Here is a 24,396-nt window from a genome sequence, read left to right as displayed (position 1 = left end):
TAGCGGGGTCCATAGCACGAATCCCATCACGCTCGTCTGCGAGTACCACTGCTTGCGCCGGGAAATTGGGTCGCACTTGCGGTATTCGACCGGCTGGTATAAAGCGAGCGGCTGCTGCGTTGATGATGTCTCGGAATTTCCTCTCGGCCACAAGCACATCAGAGGGGGGTGGCAGTTCATTGAAGCGGCGATTGGTATACTCTCTGAAGCCAGTCCAATTGGCCTTCTTATAGTTGATGAACGTTCGGCGCTCAGAGGTTATGAAGTCGGGTGGTCGGTCGATGGTGAGGATTATGGGGAGGTGGTCTGACCCCAAAGAGATGACGGCTTGCCAGGATACGTCACTCAGGAGATCAGGGGATGCGATTGAGATGTCTGGCGAGCTGCTGCACCTCCTCGTAATCCTAGTGGGGGCATCCTCATTCACCGTGCAAAACGTGGAGCTATCTATCTGCTCTGCCAAAGCTATGCCACGCTGGTCGTTGCCTAGGGGAGAATGCCATGACGAGTGATGTGCATTGAAATCCCCCAGAACCAGACGACTATGGCCAGATAGCAACCCACTTATGTCGGGGCTGTAGGCCTGGCCATTAATCGGGACACAGCTGCCAACCGGCGGTATATACACGTTGTATATCTCTATCTCGGCAGTACCAGACTTGACTGCTACCCCCATACATTCCATGTATGGGTCACTAGCGTCAAGCGCAGGCGAGATAGGTCTATACTGCACGGAATGGTGTATAACGAAGGCCAATCCCCCACCTCCATTCCTTGAGCGATCCTTACGTAGCACATTGTAGCCGTGACAACTGTGCAAGCTGCAGGTGTTAGTCAGCTTTGTCTCCTGGATCGCTGCGACCGATATGCTCTTCCGACTCATAAAATCCACAATCTCATCAATCTTGCCTCGCAGTCCATTGCAGTTTAACTGCAGGAACGATACATTTCCCGACACTGGCCTGGCAATAGTAGGGCTAGGGTGCTGTCTTTGCATAAATTGCCGTACGGGAGAGGTCGGGGGGGTCACATAGTCCGACGACGAGGACGCCGAAGGCGACGACGGCGACGCTTGTGACCCACTGCTGGCTGTGTTCGCACAGCACCTAGCGACATAGCCAGTATGACTATACTCCCGTAGCGAAGTTAGGCCAGAGCAAGAACGGAAATGTACCCACTCCAAGCACCTGTTACACCTCACCGACACTGACCGATGATGAAGGCGGTTCTGGCAAACGGAACAGAACCAGGGTCCGGGGTTCTTTTCAATCCCGGCACGGACCAAAAGCATACGGAGAAGGCACTCCGGGATGTGCCTCTCCCATGACGAAAAAAGACGAACACGTACACTGAGGCGGCAGCCCTTGCCGATGAAGATTCCATCGGGTCAATCCGGTACGTACAACCGGCTGCCATGGGATTGACGACATATCTTTTATGGTTACGATAGTTGCCACTTTATCACAGGGATCCCAAGTTGGGATGAAAAGTAGACTTTTAGAGTTTTTGACTTGTATCAAAATAGGAAAAGTCGATTTTTCATCTTATTTTTGCAAAAAGTCGACTTTTCGACCTTAAAAAAAGTAAACTTTTACAAAAACAAGACGCTTCAACTATTTGTCAAAAATTTGCAAAATTGTCTTTACAAGCTACTCCTATTTCCTACAAGTTTTTGTAAACTTTGTCGAACAAGATATAATCTTTTCTTTATATAGATATTAAGAAGAGTTTTAAATGCAAAATTGAAGCATTTTTATATCAAAACAACCCCGCACTTAAATATGGCTTATTGCAAAAGTTTCCACATTCCCGTTTACTTTTCCTTTTTTGTATTTGAATTAAAGCTTGAAATGGTCTATATATTCTAGCCGTCTTTAAACTAGTGATACGCTGAATGTTAAAACCCAAGTAGAACATCACATTTTAATGCAGATATGAGTAACAAACTTTTATTCTCTATCATTTCCTCTATAAAACCCTAAGAGAAAAACAAAATTATCTCCATTCCATCCGATTTTATGTATCCGGCGTTATCAAAACAATTATTCAAAAATGTTAACTTTTCTAAATTTTGTTGCTGATGTCACCATTAAACATGACAACAGACCGCCATCACTAAATCGGAGCCTATCTATTCTAAATTCCATCTCGCCTTCGATAAATTCGTTGCAAAAATCTCTATTTACGAAATGCACCTACACCTAACGTTGGACCCATATCGATCATGTCCGCATTTTATTCGCTTAGAATGTTTAATCTTGAGATCGATCTATATGATAGCTATATCAAAATAAAGACTGAGGTCAGTAAATTATAACAAATTTTTCAAAATTTCAGCAAAATTGGACATAAAATACGCTTTGTAGGAGCTGAAGATTACAATTATGTAGTCCAGTCTTTACGGGGGCATTGAAAATTTATTATCCTATACAGCCCATCCTCAAACATAATGGTTAAATGATACATGGTTAAAAAATACATTTGTGCCAATATTCAGCTTCCATAAACATAAAACTAGAAGGCTGAATCTTATACTGATAAGGACGTAATCCCTAAAATTTTGCTTGGATATGGCAAATATTGTTATTGTCATCTGAATACCGCTGCCGAAGTTCACCAAATCGGTAATGATATTACCAAATTTTGCCTTTCGTTTTAAATAAAGTACCCAAATGCATCTCAGAAAAATTGGTAACAATTCTTACCTTGCAACCTAGCAGCAACTAAAGCAAAGCAAAATTTTAGGGATTACGTCCTAATCAGTGTGACATTCAGCCTTCTAGTTTTATGTTTATGGAAGCTGAATATTGGCACAAATGTATTTTTTAACCATTAAGCGTTTATGTTCGAGGATGGGCTGTATAGGACTATATCTTTTCAATGCCCCCGTAGACTGGACTACAGAATTGAAATCTTCAGCTCCTACAGAGCCTATTCAATGTTCGATTTTGCTGAAATTGTGAAAAATTTGTTATAATATACTGACCTCAGTCTTTGTTTTGATATAGCTATCATATAGATCGATCTCAAGATTAAACATTCTAAGTGAATAAGATGCGGACATGATCGATATGGGTCCAACGTAAGGTGTTGGTCCCATATTAACGTACCCACAATTTTCGTAGCTCCCATATAAAGGTGCATTTCGTAAATAGAGATTTTTGCAACGAATTTATCGAAGGCGAGATGGAGTTTAGAATAGATAGACTCCGATTTGGTGAAGGCGGTCTGTTGTCATCTTTAATGGTGACAACAACAACAATAAAATTTCGAAATTTCAACGTTTTTGAATAATTGTCTTGATAATGCTGGATACATAAAAACGGATAGAATGGATATAATTTTGTTTTTCTCTTAGGGTTTTATAGAGGAAATGCGTTTTAACATTCATAATAACACTAGTTTAAAGTCGGCTAGAATGTATAGACCATTTCAAGCTTTATTTCAAATACAACAAGGAAAAAGGCTTTAAGTTCTTCCGGGCCGAACTTTGGATACCCACCACCTCGGGTATATATGTAAACCATATTTCGTCAAAATCCGGTGAACAATGCATACCTTATGCCCCATAGCAGCTATATCAAAATATGTTCCGATTTGAACCAAATAGTAATAAGTACATGTCATTGTTCAATTGTGTATAACAAAATATTGATCTTTTTAGTAGCTATATCTAAAAATAAACCGATCTGAGCCATATACGACACGGATGTCGAAAAGCCTAACATAAGTCACTGTATCAAATTTCAGTGAAATCGGATTATAAATGCGCCGTTTTATGGGGCCAAGACTTTAAATCGAGATATCGGTCTATATGGCAGCTATAATCAACTCTGGAACGATTTGAGCCAAGTTGCAGAAAAATGTCGAAGAGCCTAACACAACTCACAGTCTCAAATTTCGGCGATATCGGACAATAAATGCGCCTTTTATGGGCCCAAAACCATAAATCGAGAGATCGGTCTATACGGCAGATATATATGTAAATCTTGATCGATCTAGGCCAAATTGAATAAAGATGTCGAGTGGCCTAACACAACTTACTGTCCCAAATTTCGGCGACATCGGACAATAAATGTGCCTTTTATGGGCTCAAAACCTTAAATCGAGAGATTGGTCTATATGGTAGCTATATCCAAATCTGGACCGATCTGTGCCAAATTGACGAAGGATGTCGAAGGGCCTAACGCAACACACTGTCCCAAATTTCGGTGAGATCGGGCTAGAAATGCGCCTTTTATGGGCCCAAAACCTTAAATCGGCGGATCGGTCTATATGGCAGCTATATACAAATCTGGATCGATCTGGACCAAATTGAATAAGGATGTCGAAGGTACAACTCACTGTCCCAAATTTCAGCAGAATCGGATAATAAATGCGCCTTTTATGTGCTCCAGACCTTAAATCGAGAGATCGGTCTATATGGCAGCTATATATCTAAATCTGGACCCATCTGAGCCAAATTGAAAAAGGTTTCGAGTGGCCTAATAGAACTCACTGTCCCAAATTTCAGCAAAATCGGATAATAAATGTGGCTTTTATGAGCCTAAGACCTTAAATCGGCGGATTGGTCTATATGACAGCTATATCCAAATCTTGACCGATGTGGGCCAAATTGAAGAAGAATGTCGAAGGGCCTAACACAACTGACTGTCCCAAATTTCAGCAAAATCGGAAAATAAATGTGGCTTTTATGGGCCTAAGACTCTAAATCGGCGGATCGGTCTATATGGGGGCTATATCAATTTATAGTCCGAAATGGCCCATCTTCGAACTTAACCTGCTTATGGACAAAAAAAATAATCTGTGCAAAGCTTCAGCTCAATATCTCTATTTTTAAAGACTGTAGCGTGATTTCAACAGACAGACGGACGGATGGTCCTAGATTTTTACGCTGATCAAGAATATATACATTATAGGGTCGGAAATTGATATTTCGATGTGTTGCAAACGGAATGACAAAATGAATATACCCCCATCCTTCGGTGGTGGGAATAAAAAGTTCCATTGTTAAGTATATCGTTCGACTAAGAATCATTTTCTGATTCGATGTAGCATGCAGATGGATGCACCTGTAGCCGATTTGGTGGTGATGTCGAATATGGGCTGAATCGAATATTGCTGTATATAGAGCGGTCTCACGAACATACTTCTTGGGTTCATAGTTAGTGCTTTTTTCATTCGATTTTGACGTAGTATAAATATGATATATTTCCGTACTGGTGGCGCATTCACATCAAATATTTTATTGGCGAACATTAATCTAATTCCCCATAGTTCATCTAAGGGTAGATCTACAACTGAGCAAAATCAACAATCATAGTCGCAACCGTTACTTTATCTGAAATGATGTGTGTTTTCAGTCAGCACGTGTTGACCCAAAACTAGGGCTTGCTGCATACCAAAACATGTACGAGTGTTGTACCAAGTTTTATCATTTTTGCCCACCCAGTATATCTGATCGTCTCTTTGGCCCAAAACCATGGTTTAGAAGATGCTACAGGGTATGTTGATGGATTGGGAGAAACAGGTATCATTTACGTTCCAATGCAAAAACACAAAGTTAGAAAAATATTCCCCATTGATGTTGCACATGTTCTCTGGCATGTGACTGCCAAGGCAATTGATATGTATACATGCGAGTAGGATGATGGCATCAGCTGCAATGCCAGCATGTGGTTGAATATCTGGCTGATCCAGTGATGGTTCTGGTGCGGTCTTGCGACGACTGGAGGTTGTTTATTCGGTGCTGCTTTTGGCGGCTCCCGCCATTGTCCATATTTTTGGCTTGTTGCCTGTTTACCGATGCTCCTCGATCAGTTAAGAGCGAAAATTGCTTGTGTTGTTGTGGCCCAACACGTTTAATGTCACAATGGTGGCGGCGACTATGACGGCTGCGAAAAATGCAAAACTTTTACTTTGAGAAATTGCGAAAAACTTGTTCTGACAAGGATTTCCAGTATGCAGCACTGCACATAAAAGTGCAGCGGAAAAAAGGAAAAAGAAAAGCAAATTCCAACAGCCATCTTCACTAAAATCACCGTTAAAGAACAGGTTGGCTGCAATGGGGCACTCGCTAACACCAACGGACTTGTTTGCTATGCCAGTCGGCTGCAAAGACAAATTTCAGCTTTAGTAATTGTTTAATTGCACCAAAATTAAACAAGCGGTCATAGTCTGAAACCAAGTCGAAGTTGTTGCCAAAGTCAATGGTGGTATTGGAGGAAAATAATTTTAAACGATTCAACAGCTAGAATTAGTTCCCTGAGCTTAGCCAATACTCTTTTGCGTCTAAATATCGGTTTTTAGCGAAGTGGCTTCTTTTGTTAGACCGATTTGGAATGTTTCCGTTTTACATAACATTTAAATTAATTAATGTCGATTATTGTTATGCTTTGTTTGTAAAAAATACTCTGAGAAAAATTAATTTCTGCCAATAAGGTTGTTAATGGTCGTCGATTATATCACCCTTTACGAAAACGGTGAAGCTCTCTCAACGGGGAGTTTTTAATTAGATATTGTTTTTGAATTGAATAAGGGTAACAAATTGGGTTTTTTATATCCACCACCGAAGGATGGAGGTATATTCATTTTGTCATTCCGTTTGCAACACATCGAAATATCAATTTCCGACCCTATAAAGTATATATATTCTTGAACAGCGTAAAAATCTAGGACGATCTAGCCATGTCCATCCGTCTGTCTGTTGAAACTTTGCACAGATTCGTTTTTTTTTTTTGTCCATAAACAGGTTAAGTTCGAAGATGGGCCATATCGGACTATATCTTGATATAGCCCCCATAAAGGCCGATCCGCTGATTTAGGGCCTCAGGACCATAAAAGCCACATTTATCATCCGATTTTGCTGAAATTTAGGCCAGTGAGTTGTCTTAAGCTAGTCGACATGCTTCTTCAATTAGGTTCAGATCGGTCTAGATTTGGATATAGCTGCCATATAGACCGATCCGCCGATTAAGGGGCTTAGGCCCATAAAAACCACATTTCTTATCGGATTTTGCCAAAAATTTGGGACAGTGAGTTGTGTTAGACCCTTCGACATCTTTCTTAAATTTGGCCCAGATCGGTCCAGATTTAGATATACCTGCCATATAGACCGATCTATCGATTTAAGGTCTTGAGCCCATAAAAGGCGCATTTATTGTACGATTTGGCCAAAATTTGGGGCAGTGAGTTGTTCAGAGCCCTTCGACTTCATTCTTCAATTTGGCCCAGATCTGTACAGGTTTGAATATAGGTTCCATATAGACCAATCTCGCGATTTGAGGTTTTGAGCCCATAAATGGCGCATTTACTGTCCGATGTCGGCTAACTATGGAACAGTGAGTTGTTCAGCGCCCTTCGAAATGTTTCTTCAATTTGGCTCAGATCGGTTCAGATTTGGATATAGCTGCCATATAGACCGATCTCTCGATTTGATGTTTTGAGCCCATAAATTGCCCATTTATTGTCCGATGTCGCCCACATTTGGGAAAGTGAGTTGCGTTAGGCTCTTCGACATTTTTCTGCAACTTGGCCCAAATCGGTCCATATTTGGATATAGCTGCTATATAGACCGATATCTCGATTTTTAGTTTTGACCGCATAAAAGGTGCATTTATAATCCAATTTCACTGAAATTTGACACTGTGGCTTATGTTAGGCTTTTCAACATCCGTGTCGTATATGGTTCAGATCGGTTTTTTTAGATATAGCTCCTTAAAAGACCAATATATTTTTATACACAATTAAGCAATGACTTGTACTTATAAGTATTTGGTCCAAATCGGAACATATTTCGATATAGCTGTTATGGGGCATAAGGTATGCATTTTTCACCGTATTTTGAAGAGTAAATGGGTTAACATATATATACCCGAGGTGGTGGGTATCGTAAGTTCGGCCAGGATTTTTTACTTGTTTTCGGTTGCAGTCAACGTGAAGGAATATTGTTTGAGGTTGATACTCTTAAACAACTCAGTACGAAGAACGTCGGTAAAGCCGATCATCTTAGAAGATATAAGAGCAAAATAGTCCAAATGATGGCCTTAAAAAATATATGAACACATAATTGCAATCTTAGTTTAAATCGAACGAACACATATGTACATGGGAGTTATGTTTAAATCTGAATTGGTTTCTACGAATTTCAGTAAGCTTCATCTCTGGAAAGAAATCTGTGTCAAATTTTAGGACAATCCGACGCAACAGACAGGCGGTAGTACATCATTAGATCATGTGATTATGGGTCCGTCGGCATATTTTTTAATAGATGCATCTTGTTAGATATTTCTTTTGGACTGAAATTTAGTGGTATGGTACATTGATTAATACAAATATCCACAAATGTCTAGTTGTAGCTCCTATATAAACTGGTCTTATGATTGAACCTCTAGGGGGCTCTAAGCGACTTATTCCCAAAAAAGAAATAAATATCTAAATAAATAAAATCTCACCAAAAGAATTGCCTTCGGGTGTTTTTAGACAATTCTGAAATGCGCAACTAAATACACATCTAATTTCGAACAAAACAGAAACCATTTGTTAAGTAATGGGTTTGGGTTAAAGCCTTGTTAAGTAACATATTATAATGCAACAAACAACGTTTTCCAAAATACCTCGATGGGTGAATATACTGGAAATTCCATTATGTGCCAAGACTAACTACCATTAAGGCATTATTTAATGGTGGACACATAACATCTTTTGATTAATGATTCCCTTATGCCACAATTAGTGGCTTCATTATTTGTTGTTGTCAAAAATGAAGATGGAATACGTTTTCAATCATTTTCAAGCGTATGTTTTCTTTAAGCCAAAAGTATGGCCGGAATTTTGGAAATAACTTTCAAAAAACTATAATTATGTATTTTCCACAAAAATGCGAGCAAAAAAACTTGAAATGAAATCATATTCTCATGACATTCCTAGTCATGACAAATAGACAATTCTTTTAAAATTATATGTTGTTTGTGAGATGTCACCTAGAAAGAAAAAAAAAAACGGGCGGCTTGCCCACAGACAATATGTTTTGCTTCGCCTTTGGGGCGTAAATTACAACAGTCATGCAACAAGAAGGTTTGTGAAAATTCATGGTTTCGGTTTTCAATGCAACCCACGTTTGAAATTTATGAAAAGATTTTCATATGCCCCAAGAACCGGGTACGGCGGCATATAAATTAACATACTTTTTGCTTAAGCATGCATTTTTTTAACTTCCATTAGGACACTGCTGCAGTATGTTGATGATGTAGCTTAGATTATGCCACGTTTGAATGCACTACACTTTGGATTTACTCCAAAATCAACTTGAGATTTAAATTGCTTTAACCCTAAAAGGAAACAACTGCAACTCATTTTGAATACGAATTTGAACTTCAAAAGAAAATTTCAACAGTGCCTCTCAAGTCTTGTTTACTAATGTATGTGGGTACTTGTGGAGAAATTTCAAAGTGTAATATGGAGCTTTGGACCTTTTCCTACTTAAGTACTTACAGTACAAGGCAAAGTTTAGCTATAGCAAAAAAAAAAATGTAGTCAGACTCGCTGAGATAGTGTTGGATCATTGGCAGGCAAAGTTTGTTATACATTCTAAAGTCTGGGGGAAATCCATTGCGACTGTCTGCTACGGATTCACCTGTCGTGGCACATTCAATCAGTTTTGCCTTATTTTACTCCCTAATCATAATAAAAAGGTAGATCGATGTTTAATGTTTGTGTTTGATATTTTAGAGTTTGTCCAAATTCAAGTCGTGCCTATACGCTTTGCCAGATTTATACAGCCATTGCATTTATTACCCAATCGTAACAACAATTTGAGCAATGATTTCTATCAGGAAAATCACTGTGCTAATAATTTTTTGAAAAATCGCTTCACATTTATTTTTAACTCGGATTTTATGTCTACAGAATAACTGACACGAAGTTCAAACAACCACATTTTGTTCGTGTGAAAGGTATTTTTTATACCCTCTACCATAGGATGCGTTATACTAATTTCATTGTTCCGTTTGTGACGCATCGAAATATTGATCTAAATCCTTTTAACATTCAAATCGATTTAGCCATGTCAGTTTGTTTGTACAAAACACGCAATCTTTCGAAGGAGTAAAGCTAGGCGTTCGAAATTTCACACAAATATTTCCTATTAGTGTAGGTCGGTTTGGATTGTAAATGGGCCATATCGGTCCATATTTTGATAAAGCTGCCATATAACTTATCTTGATTCTTGAATTTTTGAGCCACTAGAAGTCAAAATTTTTTTCCGATTTAGCTGAAATTTTGTATGAAGTGTTTTGTTATGACAACTGTAATAGGTATGGTTCAAATCGGTTCATAACCTGACATGGCTACCACATAGCTTTTAGTGAAAAACCATGCTACGAACATAGTATATCGCTTGACTAACAGTTTAACAATATAAGTGCCTTTATCGGAATCCCATATGATTTTGGTTGGTCTACAAATTTAAGTTTGGATCTAAGATGTACCATACAGGCCGATAACAAACAACTTCCATCTAATTTAACTCCCCTTCTATTCAACCTTCATAAATTGATCAGCTAAATTTTTCAGCAAACAGCAGACTTTTTAGCAGGCAGCCTGCTGATGAGAAATAGCCGATTTGGACCGTACTCGGCACAGTTGTTGAAAAACATAACGTACAATATTTCAAAATCGGATAACAATTGTAGCTCCCAGGGGCTAAAGATGTAAAATCTGCAGATCGGTTTATATGGGAGATATAGCAGATTTGTGACCAATTTAGACCGTTCGTAGCACATTTGTTAGAATGTCAAACCAAGAGATCACTTTAGATTGGAGTTTTATCCAGATCCGAAGCTATAGGGCCCATTCGCAATCTCCAACGACCTACATCAAGAACAAGTCTATGCAAAATTTCAAGCTGATATCTTTATTCGTTCGAACACTATCGTGTTTTCGAATTGACGGACATAGGAACATGGCTAGATCGATGTAAAATGTCAAGACGATCCAGAATGTTTATTCTTTATGGGGTCGCAGATTAATATTCATACAATACACCATCCCTTGGTGTTGGAAATGAAAAAAAACGTTAGCTTATATACTTCATTTCTTTCATGCCTACCTTTGTCGCATCCATTTTCATGCTGCGATTATTAACATTCACATATATCGAATTTCAAATATTTAGCCCACTTAACGTTTGTTTAACTTTTGCTTGAGCACAATGCACAAGTATCACATCACATTATCAACTTAACCGCTCAATGGCATAACGTCTTTATGAAATCGCGATGAATGGCTTCCATTGCAAAGACTTCATGGAAGTTTGTGGTGAAGGGTACAACAAAGTGAATCGTTGCAAAAAAAAAAAAAAAAATCACGATACTCATTTGCTTTGAGAGTGGAATTAACAAAAATATAGGGAATTGGGAACGCCATTGTAATCACTTCAATCACTAAGACTGAATGGATCTGAGATCGGCGCTTGCCCACTGATCGATTTGTAGTCGCATTATGACTACAGCAGTCTACAAACAAACATTGCCGCCAGCTAATACATCATAACAACGTTAATGTAAATTTCTTTGCAAACTGGTATTAGGATTTTGCAACAATGTCTTCTTTATAGTGGTGATGGTCATGGCCAATGATGGCCATGAATATCTTTAATTAAATGGCAAACAATTTTTCGTTATACGGCAACGATTTTACATTTGAATAGCTTGTAATGCAAAACAAAAAGACATTTGTAAATATCTAAAATCTATAGCAAACACGACGCACGAACACGCTGACAATTTTCGTCCAACATTTTGGGAAACAAAAGCTTTTACCGATGGCTTGTCCACAATGTTGTCGCTAGCTACTTGTTCACAAAAGCCATGATCAAGACAAATTGTGGACATCAGCAGTGAACATAAGTGTAAATTACAATGATAAGGACAGACGGGGTTGGTCTGCTTAGACTGGCCTGGATATCGGCTGGCTATAACTTTGTGGCGGTCTCAGGCACAAAAGACATTGGAACGTTTAATTTATTGGCTATCAAAGGTAACACAAAAGTTTCCACATTATTAAGTTTTTAATAATACCAATAGCTACTTTAAAGCATATTTATGATGTGTGTGTAGGTTCTTTTCTCAAGCCTTAAATTTTCTGAGTGAAGCCTAAGTTATGGTCTAGGTTTTTGATGCAGATAGACCAAATGCTTTGGGTACACCATCGAAGGCACAGTAAAAATCAAAACTGAGGATACTTAGATATTTCACTTTTACCTAACGATATGGCTAGGCAACGCTCTGAAACTAAGTTTTCCATACTTTTGACAATTTCACCAATTACAATACAAACTTAAGAAAAGATTTTGAACTGAAGTTTAACCCTCTCTGAGCCATGGGTTTCTACCGGATCCCCATTAGTATACCCTCCACCATAGGATGGGGTATACTAATTTCGTCATTCTGTTTGTAACACCTCGAAATATGCGTCTGAGACCCCATAAAGTATATATATACTTGATCGTCATATCATTTTAAAGCGATCTAGCCATGTCCGTCCGTCCATCTGTCTGTCGAAAGCACGCTAACTTTCGTTGGAGTTAAGATAAACGCTTGAAATATTGCACAAATACATTTTATAAGTGTAGGTCGGTTGGGATTGTAAATGGGCCAAATCGGTTCATGTTTTGATATAGCTGCCATATAAACCGATCTTGGGTATTGACTTCTTGAGCCTCTAGATTGTGCAATTCTCGTCCGATTTGACCGAAATTTTGCACGTAGTGTTTTGGTTTCACTTCCAATTACTGTGCTAAGTATGATTCAAATGGTTCATAATCTGGTATAGCTGCCATATAAACCGATCTTGACTTCTTAAGCCTCTAGAGGGCGTAATTCTCGTCCGATTTGACTGAAATAGTGCACGTGGTGTTTTGGTATCCCTTACAACAACTTCGCTAAGTATGATTCAAATCGGTCTATGTTTTGATATAGCTGCCATATAAACCGATCTTGGGTTTTAAATTCTTGAGCTTCTAGAGGGCGCAATTCTCGTCCGATTTGACTGAAATTGTGCACGTGGTGTTTTGGTATCCCTTCCAACAACTGTGTTAAGTATGATTCAAATCGGTTCATTATCTGGTTTATCTGTCATATAAACCGATCTTGGATCTTGACTTCTTGAGCCTGAAATTTTGCACGACGTGTTTTGCTATGATTCCAACAACTGATTTATGAATATTTCAAATCGGTACATAACCTGATATAGCTGCCATATAAACCGATCTAGGATCTTGACTTCTTGAGCCGCTGGAGGGCGCAATTCTCATCCGACTTAGCGCAAAATCTTGTACAACGACTTCCCCCATGAACTTACACATGCGTGTTCAATATGGTCTGAATCGATCAATAGCTTGATACAACTCCCATATAAACCGATCTACCGATTTCGCTTCATGAGCCCCTACAAGGCGCAATTCTTTTCTGAATGAACTGAAATATTACACATTAGCATATTCTTATTCAATATTCTTTGGATATAGCTCAATTGTTTATCGGTTTTGCACGCATTATTCTGTTACGACTCCTAATACTAGTCCAAAGTATGGTTCAAATCGGTCTTTGACCTGATAAAGATCCCATATTAACCATTCTCCTGATTTGACATCCTGAGCCTCTGGAAGCCGTAATTTTTGTCTGATTTGGATAAAGTTTTGTATGTAGTGTTCTGTTACAAATTCCAGCAATAGTGCCAAGTACGGTCCAAATCGGTCTATAACGTGATACAGCGCCAATAATTGGCTTAGTTTGCAGCAATTTTGTACGTAGAGTAAAATTATACCCGCCAACAATTTATTTTATGTAAACTTTTACCAGAATATATATTATTCACATTATATTAATTTCTGCTTTTATACTCGTACATCTGTATCAGGGCCTAAACCGACCCGAAAATGACATTTGTATTATTTCTTTTTGTAAGGACTTAAAACTTTGTGAACATAATTTCATCCAGTCTCACACATGTAGCTGCTGCTCAATATAAATGAACACCACGATACAAAAAAAAATCAGTTTCAGTCACGAAATTAATTGAACCAAATAATTTTCTAATACAAACTGCTTCAATCACCAAAATGATAATAACAATCACAGTTTTTGAAAAAGGTGATTGAAAAAATTTCAATCAGTTTTTTAAACAGTTAATTAAAAATTTCAAAAAATTTCAATTATCTCTTAATTTGAACAAATTAAACTAAAATAAATTATTTTCATGATTTTTCGAGATCATATTCAATGCTTTCTATTCAAGGAAAAGCATAACAAAGAACTTGTAAAAGTTTGGCAAATGTGTGTTATCATTCAAAACCATTTGACTGCCATAGTGGACGCTTTGAATCTTCATTTACACCATTGTCAAATTGATCAAGGTGCTCTACATACTCATGGACTATTGAGTACGATGTAGAGCACGCTTTTGTTTCGAAACAGGGCTAAATAAGTCCTCTAACTCTCCCTAATAAGAGAGAAGAAAATCTAACCTTCCACTCTCCCGATACAAACTAATCATCAATGTTTAGAACAACAAACACATCAACATTGCCAAACTCTGCTTGTTGATCATAGCACAGCGACGGGCCGGTTCGATTGGTTTGTCTGACCCCTCGAAATTTCGACAGACGGACTAACAGATGGATGGACGAATATTATTTTGAATGTCCCGATGATCAAAAATATGTTTTATAGGTTAGCAGATCAATTTTTAGAGGTTTTTGATTCAGTGGTCAGATTAACTCACCTCGCCTTCTATGGTATTGATATAACAAATGGTTTTGATTAATACTTTGTCCTAGTATTATATTAAGTATATTTTACCTCAATAACATTGATGCATTTCGTGTTTGATTTTAAACTTTAAATTATTACAATATTTTGCCTTCGACTGTAGCTAGATACTGCATGTGCTCTCTTCGCCATTGTTCACAAAGTGTCCCCCATTTTATATGCAGCACATTAAAATGCCATACAACCAAGGAGGAGGCCAGACCACACTAACCATCGGCCAACGGGCATTTAATACCATGCAACTTGTTTTGGTCTTGTGACGGCTTCAGTGTCCTCCTCTTTGAGCTGTGCGGTGTTGTTGTCGACATAAAATATGAAAATCCGCTTTCACATTATGTTTGATATCTTTGTTGATAAATCATCATTCTTGGCCGTTTCAAAGCTGGGCAGATTGGTTGTTTGGCCCAAGCATCCAAGAACTTCTGTAAGTAATCACTTGTGTTCACATTTCGTTCTTCTGTTTGGCATTCCCGATTAAGGCCTTCCGTTTGCCCTGGTATTCTCCACATGCCTCCAAGGCACAAGCCAAGCAAACAGCGTCTAAAGTTGCTGCAGCTGCTGTGTGATACATTCCCACAAAGAGCTGACGAGAATGATGAGGCAATTCGGCCTCCAGATTGTGTGCATCGGCTGCTTAAGGGGCAGATAACCATAAATTGTATTGACCATCGATGTTTTGTTATGCCATCTTTTGCTCCTACAGAGACACAAGAAATACCTGCGAAGGTGGTGAAGATAGACGAGAGGGCGGAGTTTGGGAGGATCATTTGTTGATCGTTGAACGAATAGAGTAACTCATATTTATCGCTTTATTTGCATGATTGTCCAAGTGTAAACACTTACTGCCAATATCTGCCAAGAACAAGCCATCTTGGAGAAAGACAAAAAAAAAAATCTTGCATTATTTTTTATTCAGTAAAAAAGTGAATCTCAAGTTTGCATGTTTTACTGCAATTTCCACACACGCAGGCAAAACCCCTAACCCTCTGTAAATAAATGAAATAGCTTTTGAACTCAATCTACTGATGGAAAGCAACTGCTGGAGCTACCCCCAAGGGGTTAGTGGTGCCCAAGCGAATCCAGGGCAAGCAGATTGTCGGTTGATATACATAATTACTCCAATGTGATTAATAATTGTATGCAATAATTATTTATGCGTAATCAAAACCAAATGTTAAATTTTAGCCAAAAGGCTAAACCAAATTGCCTCCGCTTGGACTTGTTGCTGGTGTAGAAGAAGAAAAAAAGGTTTTCATGAACTTTTTTATGGGGTTCATAGCTCTCACAAAATCCGTAGACAAGTCCCTGAGAACAGAAAATTTGTGAACTATATTACACAAAAAAGAGAGCCAAGGTCTTCCCAGCATGTACAAGAAATCTCATATATCCAAAGATATGTGTTGTAGCCAGAGATTGATCGGGGTCGCAATTGTACATAAAATGTATTGTTTGTGGCGCTTAATATCTAATTACACACTTTTTTTAACTGGCCATTCATTCACAAGCACGCCTAAGAAATGATTAATGGCACCGAGGTGATGGTGATTATGGGTTGGCAATCAATGAAATCTTGATTCTACACAGATTCCTATCTGATTTTACCATCAATGCAAGGTCAAGATCAACAGAATCATAACTATTCAAAATTTTAATTTAACCAAAACAAGGCGAGACATTGCCATATTGCAACATTTCCTTTTACTATCTCCAAAGAAATATCAAAATAACTTCACAAACACCATACCAAAAGTAGACGGCAAGAGCTGATGGCGCAGGGCATACCAAATATTAGCGAAATTAAAATACAACCAAACCATTTTTATGGCTAAACCAACCATTATTTTGCAGAAATCAATCACTTTTTGTTAAAACAGCAAACGTTTTGCTGCACTGATAAAAAAAAATTGGAAAATTTCGGGCGCATGATGACAATATCATAATCGAGCATCACGAAAAATTATATATTGGACATACCAATAAGTTTTCAGCATGAGCTCATTACTTGTGTGTTGTTTCACTTTTAGCCACGTTGTGGTGGATTTGTAACAATGGGTGCAACAGTGAAACTTGTACTAATAACAACAAACAAGCATAGGGTGGCCTAACTATATGCATGAACTCATTTTGCCCATAATTGAAATGGATCTTGAAATTCAGAATAGAAATCCACACCCAAATTTTTTTACAATTGGAAAAAAATTGCTCTGTTAAGGTGCTCTTGAGTTAGAATTGAAAGTTCGGTTGTTTTGGATGCTGTTTTCTTTGCATGGGTGTAGCAAGTTATAACAAAAGTCAGTGTACAATATTTCAATTAAATCACTCGCATGACCAATTAAGATAGGAGCTACACTGATGGAAAAAAAACGGTACTATTCTAATACCTGCTGGTTTCATTTTATTCGCCTTACTTTAATGCCAATTGGTATTAATTCAATACTTGACGAAGGAGGATATTAGGAGATCGACGACGCCGCTTTTATATACTTGTCATCGCGACAAAAGTTTTATTTAGCTTTTTGCTTAAAATATTCTCGCATGATAAAACATCTTCCTTGGAATTTCGAAAAATATTCATTTTCACACTAAAAATAAGCTTTATTGTATTAAACGAATACTGCATGCTATGTAGAAAATATACATGGATAAGTCCCATTTGGTATTAGATTTATTTGTAAACAGGTATTAATTTTTTTGATATCGGATACTTTACTTCACTATCAATACCGAATAATATCGAAATAAGCAAGTTTGATACTAATTTTTCTATCGGTGTATCTATTATATAGAAGTCACAGTGTGTTTGATTGTTTGTTCCGTATAGACTCTAAAATAGCTGAATCTATTTTCAGGACATTTTCACAGATTGTGTAGGGTGGTCTGAAAAAAAAGTAAGTAAATTTATATATTTTTTTGATATCGGAAGAGGGGCGGACTCTCCCTCCTACACCAAAGTACCACCCAAAAAAAAGTTTACCGGTGGCGAAAATTTAGTACTCCAACGAAGTAAAATACAAAACTTGTATCAAAATATGGGGTCAGGTCTCAGGTGACCCTTTCCGCCCCAAAAACCACACAATAATCTTCTCAAACGGACATGTTAAAGGTCGACCGATGAGAACAATATGAGACTCAAATGAAAGTTTTTTTGGAAAACAAATTATGCATCATAATATGGATAAAGATCTCAGGAGGACCGTCATGGCCCAAAAGCCCCCTAAACGGACATGTTAACCGATTAGGGCAATATGGGACACAAATGAAAGACAACTGGAAGAATAATAATGTCCTAAGGGGGCCACCTCACTCTAAAAAACCCCTTCAAACGGATATGGAGATCGATCGGGACAATATGAAACTCAAATAAAATATTAAATATATTTGGGAATAGAATAAAAATCGGACATCAAAATTTGCCGTTATATCTCAGGAGGGCTAATCTTGAAAGGTATTCGTGTGTAGAGTAAATTTTTTGTTTCCAGCTTCAAGAGCAAGTGCGGCGAACCCAAAAGAACATATGGGCCGATCGAGACAATATGGAGCACAAATAAGAGCACATTGGAAGTGGAGTAAAAAAGCAAATTTGCCCATAAACATTCCATTAAAGAACAGGTGCAAACTTCTCACATATCAATGAGTGTTGTCCGATTCTAGTTTTAAGCTCAATGATAAGGGGCCTCCTTTTTAGAGTCGATTCCGAACGGCGTGCCGCAGTGGGACATCTTTTTGTGAAGAAGTTTTTTACATGGCTGTCATACCAGATGGTACAGTACCTCACGAATATCGCCAACATTAAGAGGGGATAACCACCGCTAAAAATTTTTTATGATGTTCTGGCCAGGACTCGAACCAAGGCGTTAAATGTCATAGGCGGCATGCTAGCTAGAATCTGATGTTAATTTAGGACTCCAAGTGTCTAAGGAGACGGACGACTCAAAAAAAACCCAAAACTGACATGTCCGCACGGGATGATTATAAGCACGTGTTGGAATTCATAGTTTCGATTTATATGGTGTTCATTGTCATAACAAGAAGCAAAGCAGAGATCTACCGGGCGCGTCCACCGGTTGCGGATGCTCCATATACGGATGGCTGCAACTGCTGTCGCGGACAATCAGCGGTATTGAGTGGAGAGTCTTAGCGGGAAGCCGGCTGACACCGGCTGTTGCTTAAATACTGAGTGCCTATAATACTCGATATTACAACGTGTGTTAATGGCGTCCTTCAATATTTAAAAGAAGGTGCGTAGACTTCTTTACGAGTAGTTCAAGAATGAACAACCATAAGGGGTTGGATTTGCTCTGAAGAACTAGGACTAGGTATATGGAGATGGTTGAACAGTTCAAAATTCACATATTCTGGGGACCGGCCCATAGAGTTGCACCAGGTTGTTGCACAGCTAACGAGATTGAGAAACTATGACTTATCTTACACATTCTATGGGAACTGGAATCTGTGGGTATGTCTCTAGTGACATGCATGCTTTGTCTTCTGGATCAGACACGAAGGGCAACGAATGACAGATTGTCACAATGTGCGGGTTATGAATACTCCAAAATAATGTCGTCCACTCTAGACTTGAAGAGGTCTACGGCTTTCATGTCGCTGTCTAGAACAAACGTAGAAGTCATTAAATCCGTCAAGACTTTCATGAAAGTTGTGAGGACGTCTGTGTGTCCCGCACTGACAGGTAGAAGGATTTCCCCTTTAGGTACTTATTTCTTCGAGGACTCGTCTGCATTGGCAGGTGAGTTCATTCGCTAGTTGTTGGGCTTTTAAGAGCGATCACGATGTTTCAACGGTAGGAACTTAAGGGCATCTTCCTTCTCCTGGTCCAGTAGTATCACCATGGAAGAAAAAGTCTAAGTGACTCTGAAACCACTCATAAAGGAGCCCTCGACTGCCGCAGATTTCTCAGCGAGATGGCAAAACAGTCCAAAATTCATCTGTTCCCCCTGCCGGGCCACAGATATTTCATCAAGTTAGAAACTGTGGACATGTCTCTAGCAATATATAAGCAACATATAATTGATGGCAAATTTCGATTTTGCTTAAAAATCCGGTCTTTTCTCGTAGCTATCGTTTGTGTTTAAATGTATTTAATGACCATTTGAGACATACATGTCGATAAAAGCAATTAATAGGTACATCAAACTGCTGCAATCAGCAATAAAATGTACCATACTAGTTCACAGTAATAAAGTTCGAAATGTAGCAAACTTACTTCAAAGACAATCCTTTGGCTTGGGAAATCTTCGTTTGGCCAACTCGTACGCTGCGTGAGGTCCCTTTTGTTTGAATTTTGTGCAACTGCTCTTCGATGTCGCTCAGTTGCTGGTCATCGCTGGCAGTTGCATGCATCCAGACAGCATTGCGATTACGACACTTATTCAAATTCTGCAAACCCATTGCCGATAGGGACGTTGAGACCTTTGATTTGCCTTTCGTGGGGGCAGCATTTCTGGTTGGCAGTTCTGTGGGGCTTTCTTCTCCACCAATCGAACCTGTTATCATGGCCAATTCTAAGGAAATTAAAACATCTTCCTCTTCGGTTGCATTATCAGTGACATGAGTGTGAAGTCGCCGGCTGTGCTGAAAGGCTTTCGCCACTGTCTGATGTGTGACGGTTGTCTGATGGAACGTCGGAGAATTGGTGGCACTTGCTTCAGAGTGCGTTTCGCTGGGACATGAGATGCCCGACGATAGAAATGTGTCGTCGGGCATGTTTTGCCCAAGTTTCTGGGCCACTTGGGTATGGGCAATGCTTTGCTGACTGATGGCACAGCTCAAATCATAACTCATGAGGCTAGATTGTTGCGAATGAGGTATCACCATCGACTCTTGGTCGTGCGAGCGCTTCTGCGGGCTTCGAACCAGCAGCGAAGCTGATGAGCTAACATTCGACGAAAATAACATTGCGGTTTCTGTCAATGCGAGTGATGACTTTGGCTGATGCTGTTTGCCAATGCAGCTGGATTTTTTGTTTGAGGATTTTCCATTTTGTTTATGACTAGTTGATGCTTTGGGAGATTTCTTTTGTTGGACGGAGGCCGCAGCAGCTTTGGCCACTGGAGCATTTGGGCGCTGATGTTTGGAACAACTTGGTTTGGACTTTTTTCTATTTGATTTGAGATGGTTGGAAGCATTTTTGATGCTCTTGCCAATTTGCACATTGTGCGTTTGAGATACTCTGGCAAACGCACTCTTGTGCGATCCATTGAAAATTGCTTCTGTGGTCGGTGTGGTCGGTGTGGCAGTGACGGCCGATGCCGCTGCTGCTCCTCCCTGCTCTCGACTTGGTTGCGTGCCTGCTTGCTGCTGCAAGCGTCGGCGACTTCGTCTGATACTGGGCATGTTACGTGGAAACAATTTGGCAGCCTCATTAAGTGTGCACAAGGACTTTTGAGAATTGGAATCCAGCGTCGAAGAGGAATTCGTGGAAGAGTATTTCGTGGATAGGGACACGGTTGAGGCCTTGTCATTAACGAAGGTGTCTGGCACTGGCACCGTAATGTCACGACATGACTTGGAGCCATGTTGTACACTTTGCGTTGGCATAGCCGTTGTGTGGGCCACATCGCCCGCACATCCCCCTCCTTCGGATTGCTGGGGATTTACTGTGAATAATTTCCATAGCTTTTGAGCGGCACGTTTGCCCAATGTTGTCTTTGGCGTTATTGCCGTTTTGTGAGCATCGGAATTTGTCATTTTTTTTTCTGCAGCCTCTAGGCGCATGCGCACGAACTTTTTACACACACACAAACACTGAGTTAAACACACCCATGAATTTCACTTGTTTAATATAGGGCGATGTTGTTTAATGCTTATTTAGTAGACTTTTAATTATCTATTGATTATCAATTACCGATGACCATACTTTGGAAGGAGTGGCCTGGTTGTTTGTCAAGCAGACCGAACCGAACCTTTCCATGATGATTGCCGACATTAATTTTTCGTATAAGGCGCGATTTTATTGACTCTGTTTGATTTTGGTCTGTTCTCGTATTTTGATTGCTGCGGCGATAATTGTCTGGTCAACAATTACAGTACCGGACAAAAGCGTTGCACTCCGTTTGTTCTACATTCGTACGTGCGTGGAATGCGTTGTTGGCTATGATGGCTGTGGCACGATCCCATCACCAGTGCTCTCCGCGTCTAATCATTTAATTATTTCTACACACAATTGGAAAACACAAAACAAATTGCTTCGCAGAAACAGAGTGCAACGCCAGTTTGGAGTATTCTGACCAGCGACGTGCCCAAAAACCGCTTCTGACCAAACAAAACAAAATTGAGGCAAAAAACACGTTTTCAAACGACAAAACAGTCACTTGGATTTGGAGCGATCTCGTTTTTTTGCGGCGGGCGCTGCTAACGGCTTGCTGCGAAAAGACGATACGAAAAGACACGGCTAAAACAACAACGTAAAACATCCGCTGGCGATGCTTCTATGGCGGTGTTCACTTCAAAACTAAAATAAACATGAAAATTTGCTGTTTGATCATTTACTCGATCACCATAGGCCCATCATGATGGAGAAGCATTAGTGAGCTGTGTTTACGAATTGTTAAACGAAAGAAAGTTAACAACAATATTTTGAGCAGCAACAACTACTACCTCTGCCACCAAAACATGGCCAAAAGAACAACAATCAACCAGATCCACCACCTTGCGTGTAGCATAAGTCAAGACCATGCCGTAAAGGAAGCGGGGCGGACATGGTTTTCCACCACAAAACACACCGGTTTGCAGTGTAAATAAACATTGCTGGCATAAAGAAGTTCGTTTGTCTACGATGCTCTGGGTTCGTCAAAGCAGGTAATGCTTACCCAAACTCCTCTCGCCCTCTCAGATCGCACCTGAGAAGACTCTCTTCGAATGCCTCTCTTTAACTCAAGAGCCGAATAAACACTTGTTGGAATTCATTCATCTTTTGTCGTATGCAGCTAAAAATCTGTTTTGTTGCGAGTTTCCATTTGGCATTTCACTCAATACCAGTGTGGCCAGACTGCATGTTACATTTCAAAACAAGTAAAAGAGTGCTAAGTTTGGCCGGGCCGAGTCTTATATACCCTCCACCATGGATCACATTTGTCGAGTTCTTTTCCCGGCATCTCTTCTTAGGCAAAAAAAAGGATATAAGAAAAGATTTACTCTGCTATTAGAGCGATATCAAGATATGGTCCGGTTTGGACCACAAATAAATTATATGTTGGAGACCTGTGTAAAATGTCAGCCAATTCGAAAAAGAATTGCGCCCTTTGTGGGCTCAAGAAGTAAAATAGAGCCTATAGACCCATTCAGACCATAATAAACACGTATGTTAATGGTCATGAGAGAATCCGTCGTACAAAATTTCAGGCAAATCGGATAATAATTGCGACCTCTAGAGGCTCAAGAAGTCAAGATCCCAGATCGGTTTATATGGCATCCATGTCAGGTTATGAACCGACTTGTACTTTATTTGACATAGTTGTTGAAAGTAACAATAAAAAACGTCTTGCGCAATTTCAGCCAAATCGGATAGAAATTAAGCCCTCTAGAAGCTCAAGAAGTCAAGTCCCCAGATATGTTTATATGACAGCTATATCAGGTTATGAACCGACTTGTACTTTATTTGACATAGTTGTTGAAAGTAACAATAAAAAACGTCTTGCGAAATTTCAGCCAAATCGGATAGAAATTAAGCCCTCTAGAAGCTCAAGAAGTCAAGTCCCCAGATATGTTTATATGACAGCTATATCAGGTTATAAACCGATTTGAACCATATTTGGCACAGTTGTTGGATATCATAACAAAAGACGTCGTGCAAAATTTCATTCCAATCGGATAAGAATTGCGCACTCTAGAGGCTCAAGAAGTCAAGACCCAAGATCGGTTTATATGGCAGCTATATAAGGTTATGGACTGATTTGAACCATACTTGGCACAGTTGTTGGATATCGTAACAAACCACGTCGTGCAAAATTTCATTCCAATCGGATAAGAATTGCGCACTCTAGAGGCTCAAGAAGTCAAGACCCCAGATCGGTTTATATGGCAGCTATATCTGGTAATGAACCGATTTGAACCATACTTGACACAGTTATTGGATATCATAACAAAAGACGTCGTGCAAAATTTCATTCCAATCGGATAAGAATTGCGCACTCTAGAGGCTCAAGAAGTCAAGACCCAAGATCGGTTTATATGGCAGCTATATCAGGTTATAAACCGATTTGAACCATACTTGGTACAGTTGTTGGATATGACATGATGTCCGTATTACAGTATATCTATGCCATTCCTCCACTACTTTTATCACAAAGATCTTTGCTTGATACACACTACAGTGGTCGGGTAATATTCTCATTATGACCAGTCCTAGTTCTTCAGACTACACCGCAAAGCATTCAGACCATAATAAACACGTATGTTAATGGTCATGAGAGAATCTGTCGTACAAAATTTCAGGCAAATCGGATAATAATTGCGACCTCTAGAGGCTCAAGAAGTCAACATCCCAGATCGGTTTATATGGCAGCTATGTCAGGTTATGAACCGACTTGTACTTTATTTGACATAGTTGTTG

General features: G+C 39.3%; 1 protein-coding gene across 2 annotated transcripts in view; it reads right to left on the bottom strand.

The window, feature by feature from the left end:
- LOC106088101 (protein espinas) overlaps positions 1-24,396 on the bottom strand; it is a 214,736-nt gene that overhangs the window by 128,481 nt on the left and 61,859 nt on the right. Inside the window, exon 1 of one of the 2 annotated variants that reach the window (XM_013253410.2) lies at positions 20,050-20,865. The exons of the other annotated variant lie outside the window; for it this stretch is intronic. Within the exon in view, the coding sequence (XP_013108864.2) occupies positions 20,050-20,741 (692 nt within the window). The 5' untranslated portion in view covers positions 20,742-20,865. Of the gene's footprint in view, positions 1-20,049; positions 20,866-24,396 lie in introns of those variants that run through there. 2 annotated transcript variants of the gene reach the window in all.

The sequence above is a fragment of the Stomoxys calcitrans genome, chromosome 5 (genome assembly GCF_963082655.1).
Source record: "Stomoxys calcitrans chromosome 5, idStoCalc2.1, whole genome shotgun sequence".
Taxonomy (NCBI): Eukaryota; Metazoa; Arthropoda; class Insecta; order Diptera; family Muscidae; genus Stomoxys; species Stomoxys calcitrans.
Note: the sequence above shows the minus strand (reverse complement) of the source record. Positions and strands in the feature narration are given on the sequence as shown.